At 39.7% G+C, this 27454-nt stretch overlaps 1 protein-coding gene across 2 annotated transcripts in view; it reads left to right on the top strand.

The window, feature by feature from the left end:
• LOC119246262 (melanoma-associated antigen B18-like) overlaps positions 1–17357 on the top strand; it is a 47818-nt gene extending 30461 nt beyond the window's left edge. For both annotated transcript variants that reach the window (XM_037512584.2, XM_037512585.2), the window contains exons 2-3: positions 15568–16690; positions 16820–17357. In XM_037512584.2, coding sequence (XP_037368481.1) covers positions 15617–16654 — 1038 coding nt within the window. In that variant the 5' untranslated portion in view covers positions 15568–15616 and the 3' untranslated portion in view covers positions 16655–16690; positions 16820–17357. The remainder of the gene's footprint in view (positions 1–15567; positions 16691–16819) is intronic.
• Positions 17358–27454: the final 10097 nt, after the last annotated feature.

Here is a 27454-nt window from a genome sequence, read left to right as displayed (position 1 = left end):
CTGAGGGAGGAATTCTGCACTTCAAAAAACGCCAACAATAAATTAAGCTAATGGTTACCTCAATAAAAATAAGTAAAACAAAGAGGGGGAAATGATTATGGTCAACTTTGGAAACCAATAGAATAGTGTATTTCTACGTTGGTTACTCTAAAATCCCAGAATGGCCTTCCTCCTGATGCCAAAGTAGCTATGGGTAACTTAAGCACATCTCACAGTGTGGTACAAGGAGATATAGGGCAACATGGGAATTTATAGTCAAAAAGATCTGGAGTTAAATCGTGGTTCTACCTCTCTAAGTAATACAGTAAAGTAAAAGTCCGCTTGAAAATTGTTTTCCAAATCTGCGAACTACTATTGTGGATAGTTACAAGAATAGAGATATTATGAAGAGACTGATTTATATGAGGTGCTTATAAATTTTGTTATCATTATTATGAGTGACGGGGAATCTCTTTTTAGCATAGTTCTACTTAGACCCTTTCTATTCAGAAAGGCAATTGAAAGACTACAAGAAAACTGATGTTATTCTGAGACATCTGAAATGACTGTAAGACACTCTGGTCTTCTAATGTCTGCAGTTGTCAAATGGGAAGAAATCTCAGGAAATTCAGGATAAACCACATAGTCAGAATAATAGGGTGACCCTGAGAAAGTTAGGGATTATTGATCTTCAGCTTCCTTCAACATAGGAATGGGATAAGATCCTGAAAGATGTACACCATATAACTCAGACTTCCTATCAAATGCTTAGGTTACATAACTAAAAAAAAATACTAGCAATATAATTATATGCATGTTGAAATATTACATTGGACATAAATATATGCACATTATCCAGTTACACACATACACATATCCCAAATTTCATTCTGCTCATTTTCCCAAAGACAAGGGCTTATTATTTCTGTTGCATAAAAGGAAAAACATTCTATAAGTAGTTTTGCTCACAGCATATCACTTCAATCATGGCCAGCTTTCTGGGCATGCTACCTCAGTAGTCATGGGGACCCATGCTTACAAGTTCCCATGCTTACTCTGATGCTCTGCTGTCACCATCTTGAAATTCCTTAGTAATTTTTGAACAAGGGATCTAGCATTTTCTTTTTTCATTGGACCTGGCAAATTACTTAGATGGTCCTAACTTCAATATATTGTTTACTATGAAATTGTAAAATTCTGATTAGAGTATTTTAATGGTTCACTTATATGTGCAAATGAGTAAATAGTTGTAGAAAATATTCTTAGACAAAATGTCATTCACTCACTCAACAAATATCTATTGAGGGCAGATTGATACCTATATTAAGAACACTTTATTATTCATTGCACTATTTTTTTATTTATTTTTGTGTGGTAGAGAAAAGATCGACAAATATCTGTCCTGAGAACAGATGTTCCAGAGAATATTACTTGAAAGCTCTGTATTAACTATTCAGAGAAGGGCCGCTGACATGTAGAGGCCTCCTTCCCTTAATGTCAACCCACAGGCATCTCTTGTGGCTCACTCTGTTCTCCAAGTGCTCATTCAGCTAAGAGTAGTACCTTTACTGTCAGAAAAAATCAATTTTGTTATGCAGAATAAAGCGACTCAACTGCTGTAAGTAATCTTCATTATAAAAAACAGTAGTTTTTTTCCCTTTTTACAAATAAAATTAAGTAACAATATGCTGAGCTTCAGAAATTCTGAAATTCTTTTTTTCTGTATGTGGTTTTTAGAATTTCTTTGATTAACAAATTAGAGTAATTCCTTTATGTAGAAACATTTTGGTATAAAAGATTAGCTGCTCTCCATAAACTTTTATAATTTGAAACTTAAAAAAATAAACCATAAACATGTGGTCATATTAAACTACTCATAAAAGCTGTGATAGTGAGGGAGGTATCATGGTTTCCAGTGGCTTTCAAAATATATAGTGGTAAATCAAATTTCATTGTGTGCTTACAGAAAGCATCATGATAGCACAGTCACCACCATAGAAGCAAACGTTTGCTTCTAAGTAATGATAGCCTGGTAAGAAAATTGCCGATCTTCAGCTTATTCAAAAAATTCCAACTCTTTATTAAGCTCAATCAACAAATCCACAGTTTGAATTCTATTTTTTGCATCTCCCTGACAAATCTCGAATTAAAAATACAATGATTTTGAGTATTACACTCAGGCAATGGATTACAGTTTATGCCTTCTTGTTTTTAAATATTAATATGAAATTCCAGCATCTAGGGAGTCCTCCCAACTTTTATAAATGTTGATTAAAACTTTGAGAAAAACTAAATCTATAAGCAAAATATCTGTACATATGTGAGAGCTTTGCTCACACAGGCCCGTGGTGTATATACACACCCAAGTTTTTGCATTACTTCTATAAAGAAAGTCTTAAAGATGTGCTAACCTTAAAATACTTCTAATCACTTTACTATTTTCTCAGTGTAACAAAAGATGAAAATAGTTTACATTCTGGGGATCCATAATAACTCAAAGGCAAATTGTGTTTTGATTAAAGCCGGGTAGGTTAGATTATTGTGGAGTAAATATTTGCTCCTGACCTCCATTGCTACCACCTGGATGGGAAGGGTTTGTATCCATGACCCACTGATGTAGGGTCTGGCCACAGAACTTCCTTTGGCTAATAAGATGCTAGTAGATATAAACTGAGTCTTGAACTGTGCTGTGTGATTGTGGGCTGGGTCTTTTCCAGGTGCATATGGTACCACTGCCATGAGACGTGGCTATGGGTAACCCGTGGTGTAAAGGGAATTAGAAACACATAGTGGACTTGGTTCTGAGCTTCAGCTTAGAGCCAACTCCAAAAATACTCAGCCAAGAACACAAAACATCAGCCAACCTGCAAAGCCTGAGAGAGAAATAAATACTTGCTAAATGCATTGAATTCGGGCTGTTTAGATACAGCACAACTGTGACAATACTTAATTGATTCCACAGACTATTCAGAGAACTACACAGGTAGTTTTAGCTCTTCCAGAGCAAAATTTGATTTAATACCAACCAGGGCAAGGTACACCAGATTCACTGCTAGAATTATTAAACTGAGACTTTAAATAACCTGAGATTATTTTAAAATAACATTCTCTACAAAAATTATGCGAAGTTATCATTTATTAAGCATATTATATATTAATCATACTAAGCATTTATTAATAAGCATGTATTAAGATACCCATAGATTTCAATAACCTTATACCATCAATGATATGTTCATCCTGACATTCAGCAAATATTTTTTAATGTCTAAGTTACCAGGCACATGTGAGCATCATTTAGACCCACAAACAGGTGTGCCATCTGAAAACTTTCTGGCACGTTCTGCCTATCACCTTTACTCATGTTGTCTCAATTGGTTACTATATTCTCACCTACTGACTTGGCTATCTCCACAAATTGTTACTATACATTACTGTTTACTGCATTTCTCGATCTCATTTTTTTTCTACTTTCTAGATTTATAGCATTTTTAATAAAGTGTCACCAAAAAGAAAACTCTCCTGGGGAACCTATCTCTCTAAAGTAGTGCAATTCTGTTTCAGAATAAGAGCAAAGAATAAAATATTCACATTTTTACCACCATATTCTGTGAGATGTATATTCTATAGACTTCAAGCAAATCAGTTAGCTTCAATGTACGTCAGTTTCCTGCGATGGCCATCCCCCAAAGAATAATATATACCTATAATTCATCAAGTGATGAATCTGAAAACACTAATTTGTTATTTTTTTCATTTCCTTATTTAGAGGCAGTTTTCAGCCACATCATATTTTCTCCTTACAAAAACTCTGCCATTCACTATTTCAATAATATAGCTTTGTACAGTCTTCTACTAAATAAAAATGCATTTCCTCTTAACAAAATCAAAGGAAAAAATATATATGGACCAACTTTCTTCTAAATTTCTATTTTAGTATCGCTATTTGGATATGCTTGAGTGTAAGTTTATTAACTACACAACAGTCCAAATTGCCCAAAACAGATCTTGTCAACGAACAGATTGCTATTATGATTGACATGTTTGTGCCAGGGTTACAAATGTTTCATAAAATATGTATGCTGTTTTGTTTTATTTAGTTTTGTTCCTCTGTATTTCCCCATGATGTTTTTGTTTAAAGTTTATGTGTCTGATTCAGCTGCATAGCTTAGTCTTTGCTAAATGACCTTTCTTTCTTTAGTGTTTACCTTTAGGCTGTTTATCCAATCATCAGTCCAAGAATCAGAAAAAACAAAACTTAGTTTCATTCAAACAGTAAATGATTTGGCATAGCAGAAGTAAAAACAAGAATGGGTGGTTAAAACCACTTTTGAGCATGGATCATGCTCAGTGAAATAAGCCAGAAAAATAAAAAGAAAAATACCGGATGGGCTCAATTTTAGCAGAAATGTAGAGGATCCAAATAAGGGATCATGGGAAAAAGTAATAATAATAAAGTAACAGGCAACTATAAACCAGAGATATTCTATGGGAAGGAGAGCAGTGTAGGAGCAAAACGGGTGTGAAAAGCACAAGGGACTAGGGTGATCGTACATGGGTGAATTGATGGTGGGAATTTCACAGGGACTATAACCGAGATGAGAAAGCATCCATTGTATGGATTAAAGAACTAGACATAAGACCTGAAACCATAAAATACATAGAAGGAAATATAGGTGAAACACTACGTGATTTGCATATCAAAGACATCTTTACAGACACCTCACCCAAAGCAGTGATAGTGAAGGCAAAGATAAACAGCTGGGACTACATCAAATTAAAGAGCTTCTGCACAGAAAAAAAGACAATAACAAAAACAAAGAGAAACCCCACCAACTGGGAGAACATTTTTGCACCCAACACTAATGATAAAGGACTGATCACAAAAATCTGCAAAGAGCTGATGAAACTCAACAAAGAAAATACTCCAGTCAAAAAATGGGCAGAAGAGCTGAAAAGAAACTTCTCTGAAGAGGAAATGCAAATGGCCAACAGACATATGAAAAAATGTTCAACATCACTTGTCATCAGGGAAATGCAAATCAAAACTACCATGAGATACCATCTTACACCAGTGAGAATGGCACATATTAAAAAAACTAGCAACAACAAATGTTGGCGAGGTTGTGGAGAAAAGGAACTCTTCTGCACTGTTGGTGGGAATGCAAACTGGTCCAACCACTATGGAGAGCTGTGTGGAGATTTCTGGACCTACTAAACATAGAGCTTCCATATGATCCAGCAATTCCACTCCTAGGTATTTACCCAAAGGACACAGAAACATCCATTCCAAAGAACACCTGCACCCCTATGTTTATAGCAGCACTATTTACAATAGCTAAGCTTTGGAAACAGCCCAAATGCCCAAAAATAGATGACTGGATCAAGAAGATGTGGTACATATATACCATGGAATATTACTCAGCATTCAAAAAAGATAAACACATGCAATTTGCAGCAACATGGATGGCGCTGGAAGGGATCATGCTCAGCGAAATAAGCCAAAAAGAAAAATAAAATACCGGATGGTCTCACTCATAGCAGGAATCTAGAAAACTTAAATAAGGGATCAGGAAAAAGAATAACTATAAGAAAGTGAAAATCAAAATCAACAAAAACTATGAACCAGAGACACTTTTTGGGGGGTGGGGGCCGGGAGGGGAGGGATTGGGGTCAGAATGGGGCATGTGCAGTTGTATGGGGGAATATAAAAATAAATTTATTATTTAATAAAAAAACATATCAATAAATTAATATAATAAAAAAGCATCCATTGTAGAAAAATGAAGAATGATGTAAAAATATATTTAAAAATTAATTTTGAGATTTTCAAATATTATATCCATATTAAATACTTCCATGTATGTTTTATTGTCTGTATTTCTTATACCTCACTGCCATGAATAGCTCAGAGATGTCTTGCTATTTAAATTCCTTTACATCTGGGCCTCCCTGGTGGCGCAGGGGTTAAGCATCGCACTATGAAGCAATCCAGCAATCCATGTGTCCCTGGCTGGCCAGGGAGCAACCCATGTGGGGCAGCAAACCTCTCCTGTTTCCCTTACTGCTCCCCTCAGCAGTGTATTTCAGTCAGTCTGCCTGTACCCCAGCTCTTGTAGGCATAAATAAATCTTAAAAAAAAAAATTTCCTTTACATTTTTAAAAATATCAAATTACAAAACAAAACTGAGTTTAAAAAACTCCATTTTCTAAAATTCATAAAAATTTAGATTAAAAAACTTAAGTTTAAAAAGAAACTTATTTTGATTTAAAAACCCAGTTTTCTTTGTGAATAACTTCCTGAAAATGACAATAAAGGTACACATGCCTCAATAGTTAGCACAGCATTAAATGTAGATGAAATGGAACCTGAAATTAATAATTCTAGAGAGATTTTTTTTTTTAAATTCTGGAAAAGCATGACTAAGCAATGAATTAATTACTGCAAGGCCTGTTGATTCATTGAGAAAATAAACTTTTAAATATCATACTCATCCTGAGAATCAGCTGGCGTATTACACTGCACATAATATGACTGCAAAAGACCCCATAAACTGTGCACCACTGAAAATAGAAAAGGACCTCTCTAATGTAAATGCCAATTATTACACATTAATCACAATATGCTTTACCATCAATTTCCCATGTACGTGTAAGTATAATGCACACACTCATTTTCTTTTATATGAATTGTAGGTGTATTTAAACAATGCATTATGCTTGCAAACACTGACAGTTTTAAGAGTTGAAAACAAATTAGAAAAAACAGTTAATATTCATTTTAACAGGAACACAAATGACTAAGTAGGAAAAGCAGATAATGAGTTGTTCCACTTTGCCATCATAATGTGCATTTAATATGTTGTCCTTCACATAGCAACACGATGCCACCATCAACAGAACATATGCTTTGTGCTGTTTTTCAAAGAGTGATAATGAGCTTTTTCTGAAGCAAATACAGAACCTCATTTTGCTAAACTCTCTAGATCTTATAACTAGCGGTACTAAGTATCTAGGTTTGACTCTCTTTGTGATTCTACTTTTGACTTGAATAAGACAGCTAATAGTCCACCAGAAAAAAACGACAGGCTTTCTGAAATACAGCTAAACTAAAAGACTATTTCCCAAGGGTCTTTTCAACTGCCTAAGAAGTCTTTATCATGAACAAAACCCTTATGTTTTTCCTTATAAAGACTTAAATATTAGAGTTGAGATCAATTTGAACCATCACTTTGAGTATCAAAATGAGTAATATTACACATGTTGGTGAGGTTGTGGAGAGAAAAGAACTCTCCTGCACTGCTGGTGGGAGTGCAAGCTGGTCCAACCACTATGGAGAGCTGTGTGGAGATTTCTGGACCTACTAAACATAGAGCTTCCATAGGATCCAGCAATCCCACTCCTGGGTGTATACCCAAAGGACACAGAAACATTAATTCAAAAGGGCACCTGCACCCCTATGTTTATAGCAGCACTATTTACAATAGCTAAGCTTTGGAAACAGCCCAAATGCCCAAAAATAGATGACTGGATCAAGAAGATGTGGTACATATACACCATGGAATATTACTCAGCATTCAAAAAAGATAAACACATGCAATTTGCAGCAACATGGATGGAGCTGGAAGGGATCATGCTCAGCGAAGTAAGTCAGAAAGAAAAAGAAAAATACCGGATGGTCTCAGTCATCGCAGGAATTTAGAAAACCTAAATAAGAGACCAGCAAAAAGACTAATCAATACAAAGTAAAAATCAAAATCAACAAGCAACTATAAACCAGAGACACACTACAGGGGGGGAGAGAGGGGCGGGGAAAGGAAGGACTAGAGTCAAAATAAGGGGGGGGGTGCAATTGTATGGGGAATATAACCAAAATGAAAATGCATACATTGTGCAAAGATGAAAAAAGACGTAAGAATTATATAAAATATTTAAATAAAAAATATTACTAATGAAAGGTTAAAAAAGGACTGATTGTAATACATAACACTAAATAAAGTTGCTTATATATCGTCAAGGAATCTTTGCTAATTCTGGCCAGAAAAAGACTTCTGATATCATGTTGTCTCGTATTCAGTCTAAGCCTTTGCTATCTTTATGGCTTTGGTCAAATTCCTGGTTTTAATATATATAAACTAAATAAGGGGATGAAAGCTTCTTAATCTCATATGCCTCTGTTTCTTTACCTGTCTCCTCCAATTAAGACAACAGCACAGATAAGTATGAAAATCTGCGCAGCTCACTTCCTGAATATCATGAGTCCTCAGTAAATAGTTGTTACTGTTTTTATTTTCAAATTCTGCTGGCTCCTTACTCTTTTCTTTCATATTTCTGTGGTTTAAAACAGGCAGATGTTTTAGACAATGGGGTGGGGGAAATCTGTGCTCCCCATTCCATAATTCAGTCTCACCTTAAATTTAAAAAAGCAATCTGGGAAGTGAGGCTAATTAAACTTTTACAGTCACAACTACTTCTTTCTTAGGACACATCTCACTTGCTTTGTAATAGTTGACAGCTTGTCTTTCCCTTCTTTCCCACCCCATGAGTGTGTGCGAGTGTGTGTGCACACACACACAGAGGGTTAGTTCTAACACTCTACTAAGAGTAATAATATAAAGAAAACAAATGACAATAAACCAAAAGTGCTCCACTGATCTGACTTATATGCTCCAATATTCCAATATCCATTCAGAACTTTCAAGTATTTTCTTTACAGATAAAATATATAATGTATATATTTACATATATGTAATTTTCATAACTCCTAGTGTCTAAATGAACCAAACTTCTCTCTGCCTGGTAGGTATTCTTGTTTTTTTTTTAATTTCAAAAAGAGATTTCTAACATTACTTCTTTTACAGATAAAATCAACAGATCACTAGTATTTAAATATAGCTTGTCTCTTCAGTACCCCTCTTTTTTCCTACCTGAGTCCCTATCAACTTCCCATTTAGCCAATGACAATTTTACCAACTACCTGGTCACAATATGATTTATATGTTGTTATCAGGTTTGGCAGTTTACTCCTTTCTAGCCATTTCACTTGAAATTCCTTTCATATAATCTATGAATGTCCTGTAGATGCTAAAATCATTTTTCTGTCTTTATTAAGCACCAGTAAAAAATAAATACTTAAATACAATAAATACTTAAAAATGGTCTAGTTCAATAACCTCTTACAATAGAAACTGAGGCCTAGAAAGATGAAATATGATCAAGCACAGAGGTGTACTGGAGGGGGCCATTATGCCTGGTTTCAGTTTAGGCTCCATGCATCAGTCCTCATTTTGTTATTTGACCATTGCCATAACTTTAAAATACTAGGGTTACAGCAAGTTATTGCTTCTTATATTTAAGTTACTGTAATGGGGAAAAGAGTGAATAAGTTGTAAATCCTGTTGATTTCCATTTAGAACAGCAAAGACATGTAGGAGAGTTCATTCGTGAATAACTACATATCCCACTCTTGGCATGGTGCTTGGCTTTATATTTGTTGAATGACAAACCAAAAAAAAGTTCAAAATAAAGACATTAAAGAAACCCTAAATACCCACACATATACTCCCATGCCACACACAGATGCATAAGCCCGCACAAAACCTATCAGATCTAATAAACTCAGAAAAATTGCTATATGCAAAATGTCTAGAAAATGTGTGCTGTATTTTTCTATTCACTAGCAACAAACATTCCAAAAAGGTAATTAGGAAAACAGTTCCATTTAAAATAGCACAGAGGGGCCTCCCCGGTGGTGCAGCGGTTGAGCCCTGGACTGCAAAGCTTGCCCGCAGCCTCTGCAGCGCTGGTTGATCCCCGGCCGCCAGGCGAGGGTCCTGCATGGCGCGCAGACCTCCTCACACACTTCTGACCCAGTGCTTGTATAAATAAAAATAAATCTTTAAAAAAAATAGCACAGAAAATACTTAGGAAATTTTTAAAAAAGGTATTAATCATCGTAGGGTGAGTGAAATGGTCAGGATTTTATGCCATTGGCCTCTGTGGTTACCACCTGCAGCCTTGAATGCAAAAGATGCTTGGGATCGTGTGCGTGGGGCACGCATGCCTGATTGTGAACACCTGGAGTATGGTGCGGGCATGCTATGTGTGCACACCAGAGCCTGGAGGCTGAGGATATAAGGGTGGTGTCACTCAGAGAGGACAGCAACGGAGGGGGCTATGAGAGGACAAGTGATGGATGTGAGAAGAAGAAACCATGAGAGAACACCAGAGAAAAGAGCATATAGAGATTCGCAGGGGGCCCCAAGTTACTGTCTCCCTGCTGGCTTGTTTCCCCTGCAGGCTATTTAAAAAACCTGTGGGGGTGATGCCACAGGCTCCAAGATTCTAAGCTGCCTGAACCAAATGTGGACCTACTTGGCTTGGGATGGTTGCAAAGCAATGACGAAACAACAGACACTGTGGAGTTCAATGTTTGCATACAGCCTTCCAGTCTTGGAATTACAGGCCAGAAATTTGCCCACTGTAGCAAATATTCCAGTTAAGCTGTTACCTAAGAGATGCTAGCAGCCACTAACCACTATTATTTCAAAGAGGATATTAAAAAAAAAAAACTCATAATAAGAGATTTTAAAACCTTTTATTCTAAATTTAGTACAATATATGCAACTTTGGAGTTCCAGCTACTATGACAGTCAGATTCTGCATTTTTTTATAGGTATGATGTGTGTGATCTTAAAATTCTGCCTAACAGCTTACACCTGTGTGTAAGCTCCAGCAATTGAGAGCAGCAAGGACCCGTGAATGTGACAGGACTTGACTCCCAAGAATAGGCAATGTTATAGGACACAGCTGACTTTAAGGAAGGAAGATCACCTTGGGTAGCCCCAACCGAAATCAGGAAAGCCTTTAAAGGGGCAAGACTCCTCCTTCCCGGTGAAAGGGATTCAAGTGCTGGGTATTTCCTTCCTCTACATGAGGGAGCTTCTCTATTGCTGGCTTTGAAAATGGAGGTCGTATGGCAAGGAATGGCCCTCTTCACTTCCAGGAGCTAAGAGTGGCCACTGTCTCAGAGTGAGCAAGGAAACAGGGACCTCAGTCCTACAAGCGCAAGGAACTCTGTTCTGCCACAGCCTGACTCCTTCAAGTGCATTTCCGCCCAAAGCCTCCTGATAAGAAAGGAGTGCAGCCAGCAAGTCCCCTTGAGAGTGAGGACCGGCACAGAGACCACAAATGAAATGCACCTAGACTTGCTACAAAACTATGAGACAATAAATCCATGTTATTTTAAGCTACTGAATTTGTGATGATTTGTTAAGCAGCAATGGAGAAATAACCTTCTGGATATCTCAAAAGATGGGTCACACTGATCTTCAGGAATTCTCAAACTTTCAACCCAATAAATATTTCTAAATAACCAGTAATTGGTAAATTGTACAAAGTATTTTCTGATGTTATACTTTATTTAATTCCCCCACAACTCAGTAAAAGAAGAATATCCTTAATTCTCCACTCTAATTTTATTTTTACAGAGACTCATATAGGGGAATTTTATTACAGTCACAAAGACAGACAGTGAGAAATGGTGCCTAAAATACAAAACAAGATAATCATTCTCTTAAAAGTATGAGGTCAGGATGAGTATTAAACACTTAAGACTCTTCAGCAGTGGGATTAGGTTGAGGCAAGTGGGGCAATCACCATGGACAGAAAATTTACGGTTAGAGGGGAACCCAAAAAAATCTCAGTAATCTAGATAAATTATGTTTAATTCACTATTATTTAAAATAAAAATTAATGCCAAAAATTCATGAGAAAACACCACACCTTTAAATACCACCACCTTCCATGGAAGCAATTAGGATTAGACAAGTGACATACTTGCTCTCAAGGTCATACAAGTGCAGAATAAGTTTTCTGTTTAAATCTTTTAATGTTTTGTTCCTCACTCACCTTACCTTAGTCCTGGTCCTGACTTAGTAACGTGTATCCTTTCACAGATCCTTATCTTCCACTTACTAAGAGTATTAACATGCTCTCTTATTTCTGAAATAAACTCTTTACTCATTTATTTTTGTTGCCTGCCAAGTGGCAAAGTTAGATATTCAAAAATATAGTTCACTTGAGGCGACAAATTGGTTCCTGGCTATGTTAAATCTGAGCATGTCACAGGTATTGGGCTAACTGGAGATAGCTCATGGCCTCCTTCACTAAAATGTCCTATTTCTCCTCAGTAACATTATCTTGGCTAGAGCTGATGTCTTAGAGAACGAGGCATGGGGATGAGGAAGCCTTCAGAACTTCAGTCCTTCATTAGCATTTTGGCCACTGAAATGTTCACATGGTATTGCAAGCAACAGGTTTAAGGGTGGACAATTTGTCCAAGTTGAATTGGAACAGAAGGTAAAGAAGAAAAATTTCTTCAGTCAGTAAAAGGATTCAGTTGTTCTCAGGGTCCAAATCAACTTAGATGACTGCTTTTGCTTGAGAAGGTATTATGTCACTCAGGGAGATATAGGATGGGCAGAGGGAAAGTGCAGATATAGATCTCTAAAGAGTTATAAGAGATATAGAACTCAAATAGTTATAAAAGCCAAATGGAGATAAACCTGGATTTATAACCTAGGACTCCTTACCCACAGTTTGTGTGTCTTTGCTTAACAACATTATATAGTGCCAGGCATATTAACCTAAAAACAAGTCTAAATGTCACCTACTCAAGAAGTAAATATTCATTCATTTAGTTTACTAATGAGTGAGAGGTTGGAAAAATTAATTGAAACACATTAGCACATTCTGTCAAACAAATGAGATATTTTTGCATTGACCACGTTAATGAAGAGTCCTCTTATGAAGTCCATTAGGACAGCCCTATATTGAATGTGAACCCAGAGGAAAGCACCACTATTTTTTCTGACTACATGCATAAAACTTAAGAAAATAACAACACTCATATGACTTGTCATATCCACATTAGAATTTATAAAGGAAAAAAAAAATCAACGGGCACCAACTGGTTAACAAAAGAAAAAAGGACACAGCAATTATACCTCTTCAAAGAAAACTAGCTTTGAATAAATCATAGTAAAATTTTCTGTTTTTCAAAATTATAACTATCTACAGGCACAACTAACATGTCGTGTGACAAAGACTAGGGACGGAACATTGATTATTCTAATACTACTCATTATAATCATTAATAACAGGTGAAGTGGTCTAGTTTTCAACTAAGATTTGTTATTAAAATTGTAAAAAAAAATTAATAAAATTTTGGGCTAAAGAGTTTTCTGGCATTGATTAAAGATTTAGCTTTTTAAATCTATAAATCTCTCTGTAGGCAGTAAAATGGGGCAATTGTAAGGTTCACATTAAGAAGACAAAATGGAGGACAGCAAAAGGTCTTATCTATCTACAGGGATATTTCTGTTTATCTTCAAAGGAATGATAGAATTAGAGAAGTTCAATTCAGCAGCCCTTAATGGGTTAACAAATGATAGTGATTTTCCTTAATGACTGCCAACAGCACCACGAAGGAAGCAACAGGTGGCGCTTATCGCCTAATGGAACCGCACTGCGTCACCGCTGCAGCGGTTATGCCAACAAAGAGACAAAATTTAATCTGACCAGGTTTCCAACCCTAACTATCGGAGATTGTTACTGTATTTTCTATAATGTTGTATAGGATTGAAAACTCCTACAATAAAACAATTTTAGTATAAATGTCTCTAAATTTGAAAACCTAAGTACATGAAACCGTATATATATATATATATATATATATATATATATATATATAAAACTACATAGGTTCATAAAGAGATAGAATACCTTCTTTGAATAATACAAACTGAAACCCTCAAAATGTTCCAGGACCAGCCAGGTTTACAGGCCATCTCACCAAATGATGAGGAAAAGCTAATCACTATATTTAGTGAACTCTTCCAAACCATACAAGATGGGAAATTATCCAACAACTTTAACAAGTTCTCCTTGTTACAAAAACCAAATGACTATGCCCCAAGGAAGGAACATTCTAGATTCATAGCATATCTAACACAGCAGTGAATTAAAGAGGCTGTGTCCAAACAATGCAGAGATATCACATTTTAGGGGGAAAAAATTGTTAAATTGGAATTCACAACAGAGAAAGCATTTGCTCATGTTCAGGAGGAAAGAAAAAAAAAACAAAAAGTCAATACTAGTTCATGGCAATAAGTTTCAGCAAACTTACATTAGAATGAAACTTCCATATGCAAAATCAACAGTAAATATATTTAAGTGACAAGTGCTGAAAACATTCACAGTGAAGTCCAGGACAAGACAGAGGCATGGTACCAATTCCACTTTTCAACACTGGACTGAACTGTAGTCAGAAAGTCATACTCAGGAACTCCAAAATGCAAATCATGAATAGTAAAAAGAGATAATAGAAAACGCCACAGAAATCTCTAAAAACGCCACAGAAATCAACTACCAAATAATCAAGTATATAAGGATGTTCAAGAAACTGGTAACTATAGCAAAATCAGTCTAGTCACACAAAATAACAAGTATCTTGGAAAAGATATCATTAAAAACAGCAGCAATATCCAAAATATATCTAAAAAGAGAACAAGTATGTCCTGATACTCGTAAAATATTTTTAAATTCAGACAGAAGTAAAGTAAGTCTCAAAAAGCAACCTAATATGTTTATACGTGGCGAGCAAAGTATTTTAAGATGCCAATTTTCCTTAAATGACTTCCAAATGTTGGCCTTACCTGGCAGGGTTGGCCTGGGGTCACCAGGAGAGGTAGGCCAGCACCTACAAGACGTCCAGGAAAGAGACACTGAGGACTGAGAGGAAAACCCACCCTAAAAGACGGGGCCACAAAACGTCCAGCTACTGTTAGTCTTGCTGGGAGTGTGGGGGTGTTCCAGGCATAGCTGGTAAGCTCTTTACTTCCCACTGAGGGGCTGAGGGAAATGAGAGCCTTGTCTGAGGCCAGCTAACTTGGCTCACTGAGGGAGACTGGCAGGCCCTGCCTAAACTCAGGAAAGACCCCCCCTCAGCGAGTTCTGCTCAATTGCTGCAAACTCAGAACTCTGGGAGAGCAGGGCAGGCAGCACCCTGGCTTTTAAGCAGGGCCGCCAGGTGAGTGTGGCAGGAAGCGCTCACCCGATTTCCGGCACAGCTGCTGTGGCGCAGGCGGCTGTGGACTGAGAGGTGTTGGCTCACGTCAACAGAGGGAGGAGTCCTACTCCCAGGCAGGTGCGAAAATGAGCAAACGTTCTTAAAAGTGGAGGGACAGGCCCCGCCCAGAACAGAGGTGCCCCCCCCAACCCTGCTGGCTCCTCCCCACTGCCACCACAGCCGCTTGGCCGGGGCTGTTGGGTCTGACGACCCCTCCCTGCCGCCTTGGGAATCGGTGGGATGGAGGCCGAATGAGGAGCCTGGGGACTCGTGGGGGGTCAGTTTTAGTGCCCTGAGGTGAACCAGAGGTGACTAACCCCAGCAAAACAGAGGGTGGCCTCTAAGCCCCACGCGCCTCGCGTCGTAGGGGTTCCTAAAACAGCACCTTGAAGAGAAGCAACAGGCGGCTTTTCTTGGAGCCGAGGAGGAATCTCACCAAATCGTGCTCCTTCTTCTAGGGTGATCTCTTCATCAACCTAATTACTTGCACTCCTGAAAATTGTTAGCATGCCACGAGGGCAGAAGAGTAAGCTCCGGGCCCGTGAGAAACGCCGCCAGGCCCGAGGGATGACCCAGGAAATGGAGGGTGTGCAGGCTCCTGAAGCGGAAGGAGAACACACCTCCTCGGCTTGTCCTTGCTCTGAGGCTAGATGTCAGGGTTTGCCTGCCGCTGTGACACCCAGTGCCGCTAAGGAACGGCAGGGAACCCCATCTGCGACCAATACTGCTGCAGCCGATGTTTCACCGGCCAATTCGGATGAAGGTGCCAAAAGCCAGGAAGAGGCCAACCCCAAATCCTGCAGGGGCACTGAGGGCATGCGCAGAGATCCTCTCAACAAGAAGGTGGTTTTGTTGGTGCAGTTCCTGCTGCAGAAGTATCAGAAGAAAGAGCCAATTACGAAGGCAGACATGCTGAAGTTTGTTATCAAAAAGCACAAGAGTCATTTCAATGAGATTCTCAAGAGAGCCTCTGAGCACATGGAGCTGGCCTTTGGTGTCGACGTGAAGGAGGTGGATCCCATCAGGCACTGCTATGCCCTCGTTAGCAAACTCGATCTCACCACCGACGGAACCGTGTATGATGACGGCTACATGCCGAAGACCGGCCTCCTGATGATCGTGCTGGGTGTGATCTTCATGAAAGGCAACTGTGCCACAGAGGAGGAAGTCTGGGAAGTGCTCAACATGATGGGGGTGTATTCTGACAGGAAGCACTTCATCTATGGGGACCCCAAGAAGGTCATCACTCACGATTTGGTGCAGCTCAAGTACCTGGAGTACCGCCAGGTGGCCTACAGTGATCCCCCCCGCTTTGAGTTCCTGTGGGGTACACGAGCCCATGTGGAAACCAGCAAAATGAAGGTCCTTGAGTTCTTAGCCAAGGTCCACGATACCGTCCCCAGTGCCTTCCCAGCCTGGTATGAAGAGGCTTTGCGAGATGAGGACGAGCGTGCCCGCGCCAGAGCTGCCGCCAGAGCTCGTACCGCTGCCATAGCCAGTGCGCGAACCAGGACCCTGACCGGCAGTTCCTCCCACGCCAAGTAAAGCCTGAAGCTGATTCTTCCCTTTGGGGATGAAAAGGTGTGTCAATATTCCAAGAGTGGAGGATGGGGCGTGGGGTGGGGGCCTGGAGAAGTGTCGATCACCTTTATGTTCCCATTGTATGTTGATAACTTGACATGTTACCTTGTTCTTTTTTTTTTTTTTCAGGTTTTATTTCAAGTGTTGAAGTCTGAGGCAGATTGTTTTTTTTGTGGACGAAATGGGCATTCGACATTCTAGATAGTGGCTGGCCTAGGTGGGCCTGGAGAGGACACGTTGTTCTCTGTGTTCCTGTTCAATATGGTAAAGACTTTTAGCTCTCCTTTTTCTTTCTTTTTATTAACTTTTAGATATTGTGTCTTTAACAGAAGGTTTAACTGAATTTAGAATCCTAATTTATTAATGCTTTAGTTTCATATCTACTACAACTCGATAGGTTCCGACTAGTTTTATTATTTCATAAAGCAAATTGAGAAACCTTTCCTATTTCTTAAAGCTCAAAAACAAAACACAGCACTCTAATAGGCATTTCCTTCAAAATGTGAATAAAGTTAATAATAAAATTTTGAGATCAAAAAACAGGAGAAACATAAAATGTTCAACTGTTGGTTTCCCTTAGTCATTTCACTCTGTAGTTCTGTAAAAATAAAAGATACATACCTGGATTTGCTTGGCTTATTAAAGAATGTAGGATAAATAAAATGTTTGTAAACTAACTCACTGGCTCGTTCATTCTCCAAATATTAAGGAACTTTCTGCTCTTTGAAAGTCACTGTGTTAGAAATGGAGAAATCAAGATACAAAACACCCCTGCCCTTAGAATTTTACAAAGAGGCAGTAATCTTATAGGGAAGATGCTAAAACACCCTCTAAGACCTAAAGGGCAAATAAGCAGTAAGGAAGCAAGGTGGCAGGGAGGGCTGGGGGAGCATGCTGGGACCGAGCTCCGGACTGAAAACAGTAAGATACAAATTCCCTGAGAGACAGTTTGGGGTTAGGAGACTAGGTCCCCTCAGTGGGTTATATGCTTAATGATATCTTGGTGGTAAATCAGATGAAGCTATGGGAGCAGTGAGCAGAGGCCAGGTATAAAGATGGGATTTCTCAACATTGAAGGCCAAATCCCTGGAATGGAAACCTGCTCATAAGCGGTACTTTATTGCCATCAATAAACCAGAGGAAAACTCCTCCTGGGGCAATAATGGCAGGGGCCCAGAGCACTGTCTAGTTGTTTTATACGCAGCCTCTTCAAGGAATTTCTGAGAAATAAAAGTGATGCTCCATTCAGAGGACCAGGAAATTCCTATGTTGCCTCTTTGCCCTGCACTGGGAGGGAGGGGGGAGAGCCAAGTCCCAATGCCTTGACAGGGCATTTTAGTTAGATTATCTTGAGTTTAACTTGGCAACGTCTTAAGGGAAGGCTCCTATTTAGTTATGATGAAGTGAATGAAATTGGGGGTGATTTGGATGGAAAGGGACCTAGGAAGGAAGTTGTTGGTCCTGGACACACATTCTAGAACCTCAGATTTGCACACAAATGGGGGACGATTTCCCCACATTTAATTTTATTTATCCTCAAAAATGGAACAAACTATTTTGTTTTACCTGCTAAGCAGCACTGCTTAGCAGAACTAATTTGGTGTTATTTTTCCTAGAAAGCTGCATATTCTCTTCTGTGACAGCTCCCGAATTAATAAAAATAAATTTCTCCAGGGGAAAGGGTGGGGTCACTTGCAATTTTAAAAAATCACATAGTAACTGCCACTCATTAAAGACTTAAAATTTTCCAACTCTGCCAAGTGCTTCACACCCATAACATATGTTCCAACAGTTCTAGATAGGGCATATCAGGAATACTTGCAGATGAAGAAGTTCACATGGCTAATAAGTGCTGGGACTAGCACTCTGGACCAAATTGTTCTAGAACCCACACTTATCCATAACGTCAGATCTTTACTCCGGAGGCAGGGCCTGTCTCATTATTCTGTATTCCTCTCAAGATTCTCTAACCAAAGTACCAAAACCAGTCCTGGTGAAGGTGGATATGACAGAGCACAATTAGGGGATTGCCTTTGGTCTTTATTTGCTGAGAACGCTTCCAGTCCCCCGTCCCAGGTGTACTTGACAGCTGGCTCTGCCCCAGTGCTAGCACCGGTCCTGGGTCCTGTACCACGACTTTCCTGCATTATGACACTTTCCCCCTAGGTATTCCCTAGTGTGTCCTCCCATCCAAATCGGAATGTTATATGCTAATCAGCTCTTTCTTGTGTCCTCTGGAGGCTGCAGCCTGTGATGCAGACAGTCCAGATTCACCTCTCTCCCCTGAATTAGAGCATTCTAACTCCCCGAAGGTGTACCTTGGCGGTCTCATCCCCTTCAGTGGAGCCTCCGCAGTAAAGTTTAGATACCTGATTACCACAATCCCCACCACACCACATTGTTACAGCGAGCAGAAAGTATGTTCCTAGTGAGCTGGTGATTAGTCTTATTTCTTACAAGCAGCTGCTTCCCCAGATGGAACTGAAGTGGGGAGATAGGTTGTGAACAATTCAGATAGCAGGATTGTAAAGGAGTGTGTTATTTGAGACTGGGCACTGAACACCTGCACCAATGAGAGAGCTTGCCTAGATGCTCAATAACCCAAGCCTCCCTGATGATTTGGAGATGAGGAAAGACTGTGGGAATCTGTGTGGCACACATCTACTGAGGCTGAATTCCTCACAACCCCAGAGTCCTTCTGAAAAGAGGAAAATGGTTTCTTGATAGACGTGCTAGCTTTGAATAGCCAAGAGCTGAGTTATTCATCATCCTTACCTCAGTACTTGCCCTGGAGGGAAATCCCAGTTTTTTTAGGCCCTTCAAGGCACCTGTAAAAGAGCCCTGCATGCCCAGTCATGCTGAGGGTTACTGGGACTCACAAGCCAAGACTTTGATCATGCTTCAATACAAAGAGAACATTCTTACCCTATCGAGATACTAGAATTTATTTCAGAGGTGAGTACAAAAGGTGAATCCTCCCTACTGATCCAACAAATGTAATCCAACATTTGAAAGCACCTTCCAAGATTGCAAGAATATTGGAGAATTACAAGGCAAAACTGGTCTCCTTAGGAACTCCACCAAGAAACAGAGAATTGTTTTCATAACTAATTCTAATAGTTGCCCTCTAATTGAGCACCTACTATGTAAGAGTGCATGGGAAAGATGGCAAGTGCTCCCCACATTGCATCTTGCTCTATGCTTGTGGGAGGGGCTACCTTACCAATGCTCTTGTACTTAAGGACAGGTCATGTGACTACTGCTGACACTGAAATATTAATGGAAACAGTATCTGTCCTCTCCATGGGTGAAACAGAAAGTTCCATTCAGCATGAAACACTTGCTGAGAAGTGGTAGCATTTAATGGTCAAGCCTGGAAACCTGCGTGGTCTGACAGTGGAGGTGTCATGTCATGTTTTTCAAATTTTAGAATCTGTAAATCTGGGGGAGAGGTTTTATAGTTGATTTCATTTATTCAAAAGCCTACTTAGATTCTAGGCAACAAACCCAAGGATCTGAAGAATTATCATGTAATTCCTCTGTCAGGTGTTGCCAGCTCTGTAGAAGCTAAGTCTATTACCTACAATGCCCTATTGGTCCCCAAGTTCTTTAAATTGTTTATCTCACCTTTGTTTGTTTTGGTACTAGGCCACCTGTGGTCCTCAGCTGACAAAAGATGCCCTAAATATTTACTTCAGCTTGACAGCATTGTATTTTATCCTGTGACAATGCTGTGTTTTGCCTCTGTGAAGAGAGGAACAGTAACACGACTCCAAGTATCAGCTTTACTGTGCTGTTTGGTTTCTGAGGCTACTGGCAAATTGTCTACCTATGGAATAATTGTTCCTCTAGTGAGACAAGTGTAAGTTCTCATGTATATAACCAGAGAAAATAGTAGGACAATTCTAAAACCTTTCAAGAACCCTTTGCTGGGCCTCCCCTGGTGGCGCAGCGGTTGAGCGCTGGGCTGCAAAGCTGCCCCCAGCCTCTGCAGCGCCGGTTCGATCCCCGGCCACCGGCGAGGGTCCCACAAGGAGGGCAGACCTCTCCTGCCGCCCGCTGCTCCCCTCAGCAGTGTATTTCGTCAGTCTGCCTGTTCTGTTCCCCGCTCTGGCTCTGGTGAATTCTCTCACCCTCCTGCGCTTCTGACTGTACCCAGTGCTTGTATAAATAAATAAATCTTTTTTTTTAAAGGACCCTTTGCTAAAAATACCTGACTCTTTTGTAAGCAAATGTAAACAAAAAATTGACTTGTGTGCTAGAGGAACAGAAAGAGAGGGGAAAAAGCTATAAGATCATAGGCGAATTACAGAGGAAGACATAGCAAATGTCATGTCAGACAGTTGCAAGCTTAGGGACTCTAGCGGTAAATGGAATGATACTTTTATTTGTCTAAGCTCTTATACAAATCTACATAGTAATCAACCATCTTTAAGAAACTTACCTCATTTCTTTACCAGAAATATGGGAGAGTACCCTTTTTCTTTTTAATTATCTCCTTTTTTCTACTTGTTGAATTACTAGTTTTATTCTTTCTAACTGAGCTCAAAACAAAGGGTATGATTTTACATGGCCATGACTTATCCCTTTTTTAAATTGGTTCTGTATCTCAAATTTAACTGGCATCACTATGACCTAGCACCCAAAGCACCCAAATCTATGTGCCAAATGCATAGATTTGTTACACATTGGGGTGTTTTTCCAGCATAGTATGATGTCCCGGCTTCTTGCAAGAATGAGTCTTCCCTCTCTACTTCCCTCATGGGTGGTCCAAAATAGGGACTGTTCCTTTAGTAAATAGTTTTAACTGAGCAACTAATGCAGCGATTTAAATTTTTTCTTTGTGTTCTTTCGATTGGCAGAAAATGAGGTAGCCACTGCTAAAGTTGTAGTAATAGTCTGCTTTTGCCAGCTAATCGCCCTGCACCTAACTTGAGTTTGGATGGTGACTTCATTGGCCCTCATACGCCTCGAAGTCCTTTGGAGGCTCTGACATGCTCGCTCCGTCAAACCAGCAAAGTCTGCTGTTTGCACAATTCCATACAGCAGCCAGTTCACAGCCCCATAGGTGAGACTGTAAGCTAAAAACACACTGCAAAGTAATTCTAGGGTTTGGGGGGGGAATCCTTTAAATGAGTAATATCAGAGTATGAGAAATGGGGGGCCTGGGTAACTTCTCAGTGTCATCATCAGCATATTACCATGCTTACGTAATAGTAAAATCTGGAATTCGGAGAGGTTGTATCACTGGACAAGGGAGTGGGACCAGGGGCCCCTCAGTTAGGTCTCATCCTTCAACAACACAGGCAGATAAGCTGGGAGCAAACCAGCCTCTGTCCTCTGCTCCACTTACTGGAAATCAGAGGTATTGCCTGGGGGGCCCTACTGCCAAGCCCCAGAAAGGCGTCTTGAGACCCTTTGGTCAAAATTAAAAAGAGGGGCCTCCCTGGTGGCACAAGGGAGACGCAACCTATGAAGCTATCCGCAGCCACTGCAGCATGAGTTTGATCCCAGGCCAGGGAACTAACCCACATGGCGCAGCAGACCTCCCCTGACTCGCCTGCTGCTCCCCTCAGCAGTGTATTTCAGTCACTTTGCTTGTTCTGCTTCCCACTCTGTCTCTGGTAAGTCCTCTCACCCCCCGCATCTCTTGCCTGTGCCTCAGTTCTTGTATGCACCACCAGGGAGGCCCGGGTTACACTTTCTTTAAGGTCCAGAGATGGAAAGGTCAGCAGAGGGACTGGTGCAGAGAAGGATGGGATAAATAGATCATTGATTCCGGTAGCTTTTTCTCAAGACAATGCTAAGTCCCCATACACGACTCCTAGCCAGTGAAGAGCCCTAATGGTATGCAGGCCAAATAAACACGGAACCCAGGGGATGTAAAAGTACCATTACTTCTCTTCTTCAGTGCACATCAGTCCCAATTCTTCTGTTACTCAGTTGACTGATAAACCCATTGATTTTGAGTTCTTTCTCTCTAAATGCCGTATTTGACACATGCTGGCATCTCTCTGGTCGATAAAATATACAGATTCCTTTTGCTGGTATTAACTGTGATGTAAGTTTGAAAATTGTCACACAATATAAAGGAAGGGCTTTTATTCCCTCTAGAATTAAAATTTGTGTCTAGTGTTAGGGATTGAGTGTCCCAGTAGCTTTATTATTTTTTATTTGGGTATCTAGTTGTTCCATTGTCTTCGCACTGAAACATAATAATAATAATATTTAGAATTTTATCTTAGTAAAAGGACTATTCTTTATTCACAGTGGCATTTTTAATGATCAGAAGTCATGGATAACTGGGTATTTTCAGTTCTATTTGTCTATTTGCTTATATTGGCAAATATATCACATTTTTAATGACCATAGTTTAAAAAAAAAACAATGCTTGATATGTGGGAAAGTAAATTCTTGATTTTTTTTTCTTTATTGAAAGTATTAGCTGGGCCTCTCCGGTGGCGCAGCGGTTGAGCGCTGGGTTGCGAAGCTGCCCGCAGCCTCTGCAGCGCCGGTTCGATCCCCGGCCACTGGTGAGGGTCCCACATGGCGCGCAGACCTCTCCTGCTGCCCGCTTCTCCCCTCAGCAGTGTACTTTGTCAGTCTGCATTTTCTGCTCTCCGCTCTGGCTCTGGTAAATTCTCTCACACTCCCTTGCTTCTGACTGCACCCCAGTGCTTGCATAAATAAATAAATAAATATTTTTTTTTTTTAAGAAAGTGTATTAGCTGTTATTGGTCATTTGCAAGTAAATTTACAGGTAAAAACCTCCTCCAGTCATAAAATAAGGAAGTCATGGACATGCAATGTACAGCAAGGCAACAGTAGATAATCATACTGTAACACATGTTTGGAAGTTGCTAAGAGAGTAAATCTTGAAAGTTCTCACCAGAAAAAAATTGTAACTAGGGCCTCCCCTGGTGGCGCAGCAGTTGAGTGCTGGGCTGAGAAGCTGCCCACAGCCTCTGCAGCGCCTGTTCGATCCCCGGCCACCGGCGAGGGTCCCACATGGCATGCAGATCTCTCCCGCCGTGCCTGCTGCTCCCCTCAGCAGTGTCTTTCATCAGTCTGCCTGTTCTGTTCTCAGCTCTGGCTCTGGTGAATTCTCTCACCCCACCTTCCCCACATTTCTGACTGTACCCAGTGCTTGTATAGATAAATAAATAAATCTTTAAAAAAAAATTGTAACTAGGTATGGTGACGGATATTAATTAAATTTATTGTGGAGACATTTTGCAAAAGTACAAATAATGAATCGTCATATTGTACCCCTCAAATTCATATAATGTATGTCAATTATACATCAATAAATATAAAAACATAAAAAATAAAGTTTAGAATTAGCATATTGTTTCAGACACAAAAAATTCTCTATATAATAGCTGAATATGTCTAATTTTTATTAAATAAAAATATAGACACCAGGTATTTTGCAGGATAATTTACATTTGTTTAATTTCATAGTCTCATGTTCTTCATTGCTGCAGGAAGTATATGTTTATTAATTAATCATGTACTCACCAAGTTTTAATATTTTTATTGATTTAATAGTTTAGTTGCCGTCATTTTATGTAGATCTCCTTTATCTGTTAACATATCATCTTTTATCATGAATGAATGATAAATTAAAAAAAACCCTCTCAGGCATCAGTTTAGATATGATTTCCTCATTTATTCTGCCCATGAGGCCTGCCAACCCTGGACATAGTCACTCTTAGATCAGTTCCTCATGTGTCCCCTGCTCTGTTCTCTGCTATCAAATGTTTGACTTCAGTTCACATTGTCCATGCTCTCCAACACCTGGACACCCACCCACGTAAACCAAGAAATGGCAATAGCTATAGATTAGAGCCCAGGGGGATCAACCTGTTCAGAATCTTTTACCTTTTTCCTCTCTGAAGCAGGTAGCTTCTCCTTCATTGCTTCCATCCTCCAGTTTCCTTCAGTAACAATTTATCTTTGTCCTGCTAGCCGGCAGGTGGGAGTGACTTCTCGAATCAAAAACTACCTGGGCTAAATTCTCTGAGTCACATATTTAGTGATCTCTGTTTCTTAAATAATCCCTGGCTATTATGAATGAAACATTTTATTGGTTAGTTTTTTTCATGTGAAACCTTCCTTTCACTTGTAGGTAAAACTTAACCCTTTCATATATGCATGTGTACATACATGCACACACATGCATATTCAAAAATGCTAAGAGTATAAGGACAGATTTACTCAACTTTTAAAATTTTTAAGCACTACATCCAGTGCTCTATAGTATTACTTGTAAGAAACAGTCAAACTGGTACTCAGATATTATAGATTTAAAAGAATTTATGGGGAAAAGAACTATTTAAAACATCCAAATGATTCAAGAGCTACAGAAACAACTGTGTATTACACCCAAATAATTAGAAGTTAGAAAATAATGAAGATAAATGCAGAAATGATGAATTGGAAGACAGTAGAACCAACTAATGAAACTCAGTTCTTTGAAAATTTTTCTGTGACACTTTCTATAATATTATCAATTATAAAAGAAACAGAAGGAAGCAATATAAGTTAGATAAAATTCAACCTGCAGAAGAGAGTTAAGACTATAAGAGAACACTATAAATAGTTCAGCCATTATAGCAAGAGAACAAATGGAGGGTAAGGAAAAGTTTCTATCTAGAGAATTATTATAGCTGATAAAAACACAAAATAATGATCAAATTACGGTTCAGAAGCCTCTAGTGGATTAATGGATGAGGGTGATGATTGTCAATGACTGCCAACATTACTACAAAAAATTTAACAGATGTTATGTTACAGGGCAGAGTGAGAGGCACCCTGGACCCCCAGACATGCCTGTTCTAAATGGATTCTGCCATCTGCTGCATAAAGACAAAACATACGCTCAACGCATAAGACCACTGATAGGAAAGAAGTTTAATACAATTAGGGTGCAATGGAGCAGAGGAGGGAAAGAATATACTTAAAATAGTTTCCAATTAAACACCCAATGTTACCCATCTCCTCAAGGGTAAGTGCCCAGCCAAACAAGGTTGGCCCAAAATGGGGCCACTGAGGCCCAAAAGCTTGCAACAAGTCTAAGGCACCTTCTGGTGGGGAACCGCAGGATAGGGACAAAAGGGGTCAGGCAAGTCTGGAAGGAAAAGAGCAAAATCAAAATACAAATCAAGATAAAGGCTGCCATTGTCAGCCTCCCTCTGGGTCTCTCACACCCCTCTCTGTCTCTTTTAAGTGTCTCCTTTCATGTCCCCAAAGTTCCTGGTACAAGTACAAGGCTGAGAAGCAAGTGCAGCTTCTTCACTTGTCTCTCTGCCCCATGCACCTCCTCCAGTCTTTTTCTCTTCATCTTCCTTTTCTTTCAAGTCCTTCCTCCTGAGTTTTTTTTTTTTTTTTTTTAAGATTTATCCATCTATACAAGAACCAGGGTACAGGCCAGAGGTGCAGGAGGGCAAGAGAATTCACCAGAGACAGAGTGGGGAGCAGAACAGGCAGACCGACCAAAAACACTGCTGAGGGGAGCAGCGGGTGCCACAGGAAATGTCTGCTGTGCCATGTGGGAATCTCCCTCGACAGCTGGGAATCGAACCCGCGCTGCAGAGGCTACGGACAGCTTCGCAGTGCTGCACTCAACCCACTGCGCCAAAGGAGAGGCCCCTGAGTCTTCTCTGGCTGCTCAGCTCCACCCTTCCTTGGGTGGGGCAGGGGACCTGAAGCCTCCCCTTTCTATGGATATCACACCATCACAGTTATGTAGCTTCTAATAGAGTATACAGTGTCACCTTTGGAGTAGTGTTACCAATAAAAAAAAAACAACCTTAATCTGATCAATTTTCTTTCATTATTATTGATGATTGTTGATGCTATAAACATAGTGTAAAATTTCCTGGGGACCCTTCCCCCAGGTCTAGCAGGAAAGAGAGCAAAGTCATTTTCATAGACTTAAGTCTGAATGCCTGAATCTTGCAGTTTATGCAGGAATATTGTTGCCTGAAGGTAAAGCCAGTCTTTTCATACCAAGTGATAATGAAGGAGCCAGGTCAAGAAAATTTAACAATGGGTACTCAGTCTTTGCATCTGGGCAGTGTATTCTTTAGAAAGGAAGAAATGAAATGTTGCACTGCTTTCTTCTAGCATCAGCACATCTTTAGGTCAGAAAAACTTAGAACTAGAAGCACCTCCTATCAGAAACATTATATTCTGAATATCAAAGGCTCACTCACTGTTCCTACATATGTAAACTAAATTCAAACTTGAGTGTATTGGACGAGCTCTCACAGAGAACATCTGTTGAAGTGCTTCTTGGATTCAGTTCCTCACTTCGGTTATCTAATAAACTATCTAATTATCCGTGAGAATTCTTTCCACTTAACAATGCTGAGTGCCAGATATATTTGGTTCGTTATTCTCTATATTGTTGTATTTTTTTTGAGAATTTCAGTGATAACATAATTTTAGTATAAATAGCATGCCTTTAATTTTCAAAAGACAATTGAAATAGAAAATTTTTACCAACATATAAATGATTAAAGGGATTCATAAAGAGATAGAAAATTTAATCTAACAATACAAACTAAAATGGTACTTAAAACCCAAAGCAGGGGCCTCCCTGGTGGCGCAAAGTGTTAAGCCTTAGCACTATGAGGCAATGGACAGCTACTGCAGCATGAGCTTGATCCCCCCACCAGGGAGGTGACCCACTGGCACAGCAGACCTCTCCTGTCTCACCCACTGCTCCTCTCAGCAGTGTATTTCAGTCAATTCGCC

This window comes from Talpa occidentalis, unplaced genomic scaffold (assembly GCF_014898055.3).
Source record: "Talpa occidentalis isolate TD23 unplaced genomic scaffold, MPIMG_talOcc4v2.1 talOcc4.15, whole genome shotgun sequence".
Lineage (NCBI taxonomy): Eukaryota > Metazoa > Chordata > Mammalia > Eulipotyphla > Talpidae > Talpa > Talpa occidentalis.
This window is presented reverse-complemented; position numbering and strand designations above follow the sequence as displayed.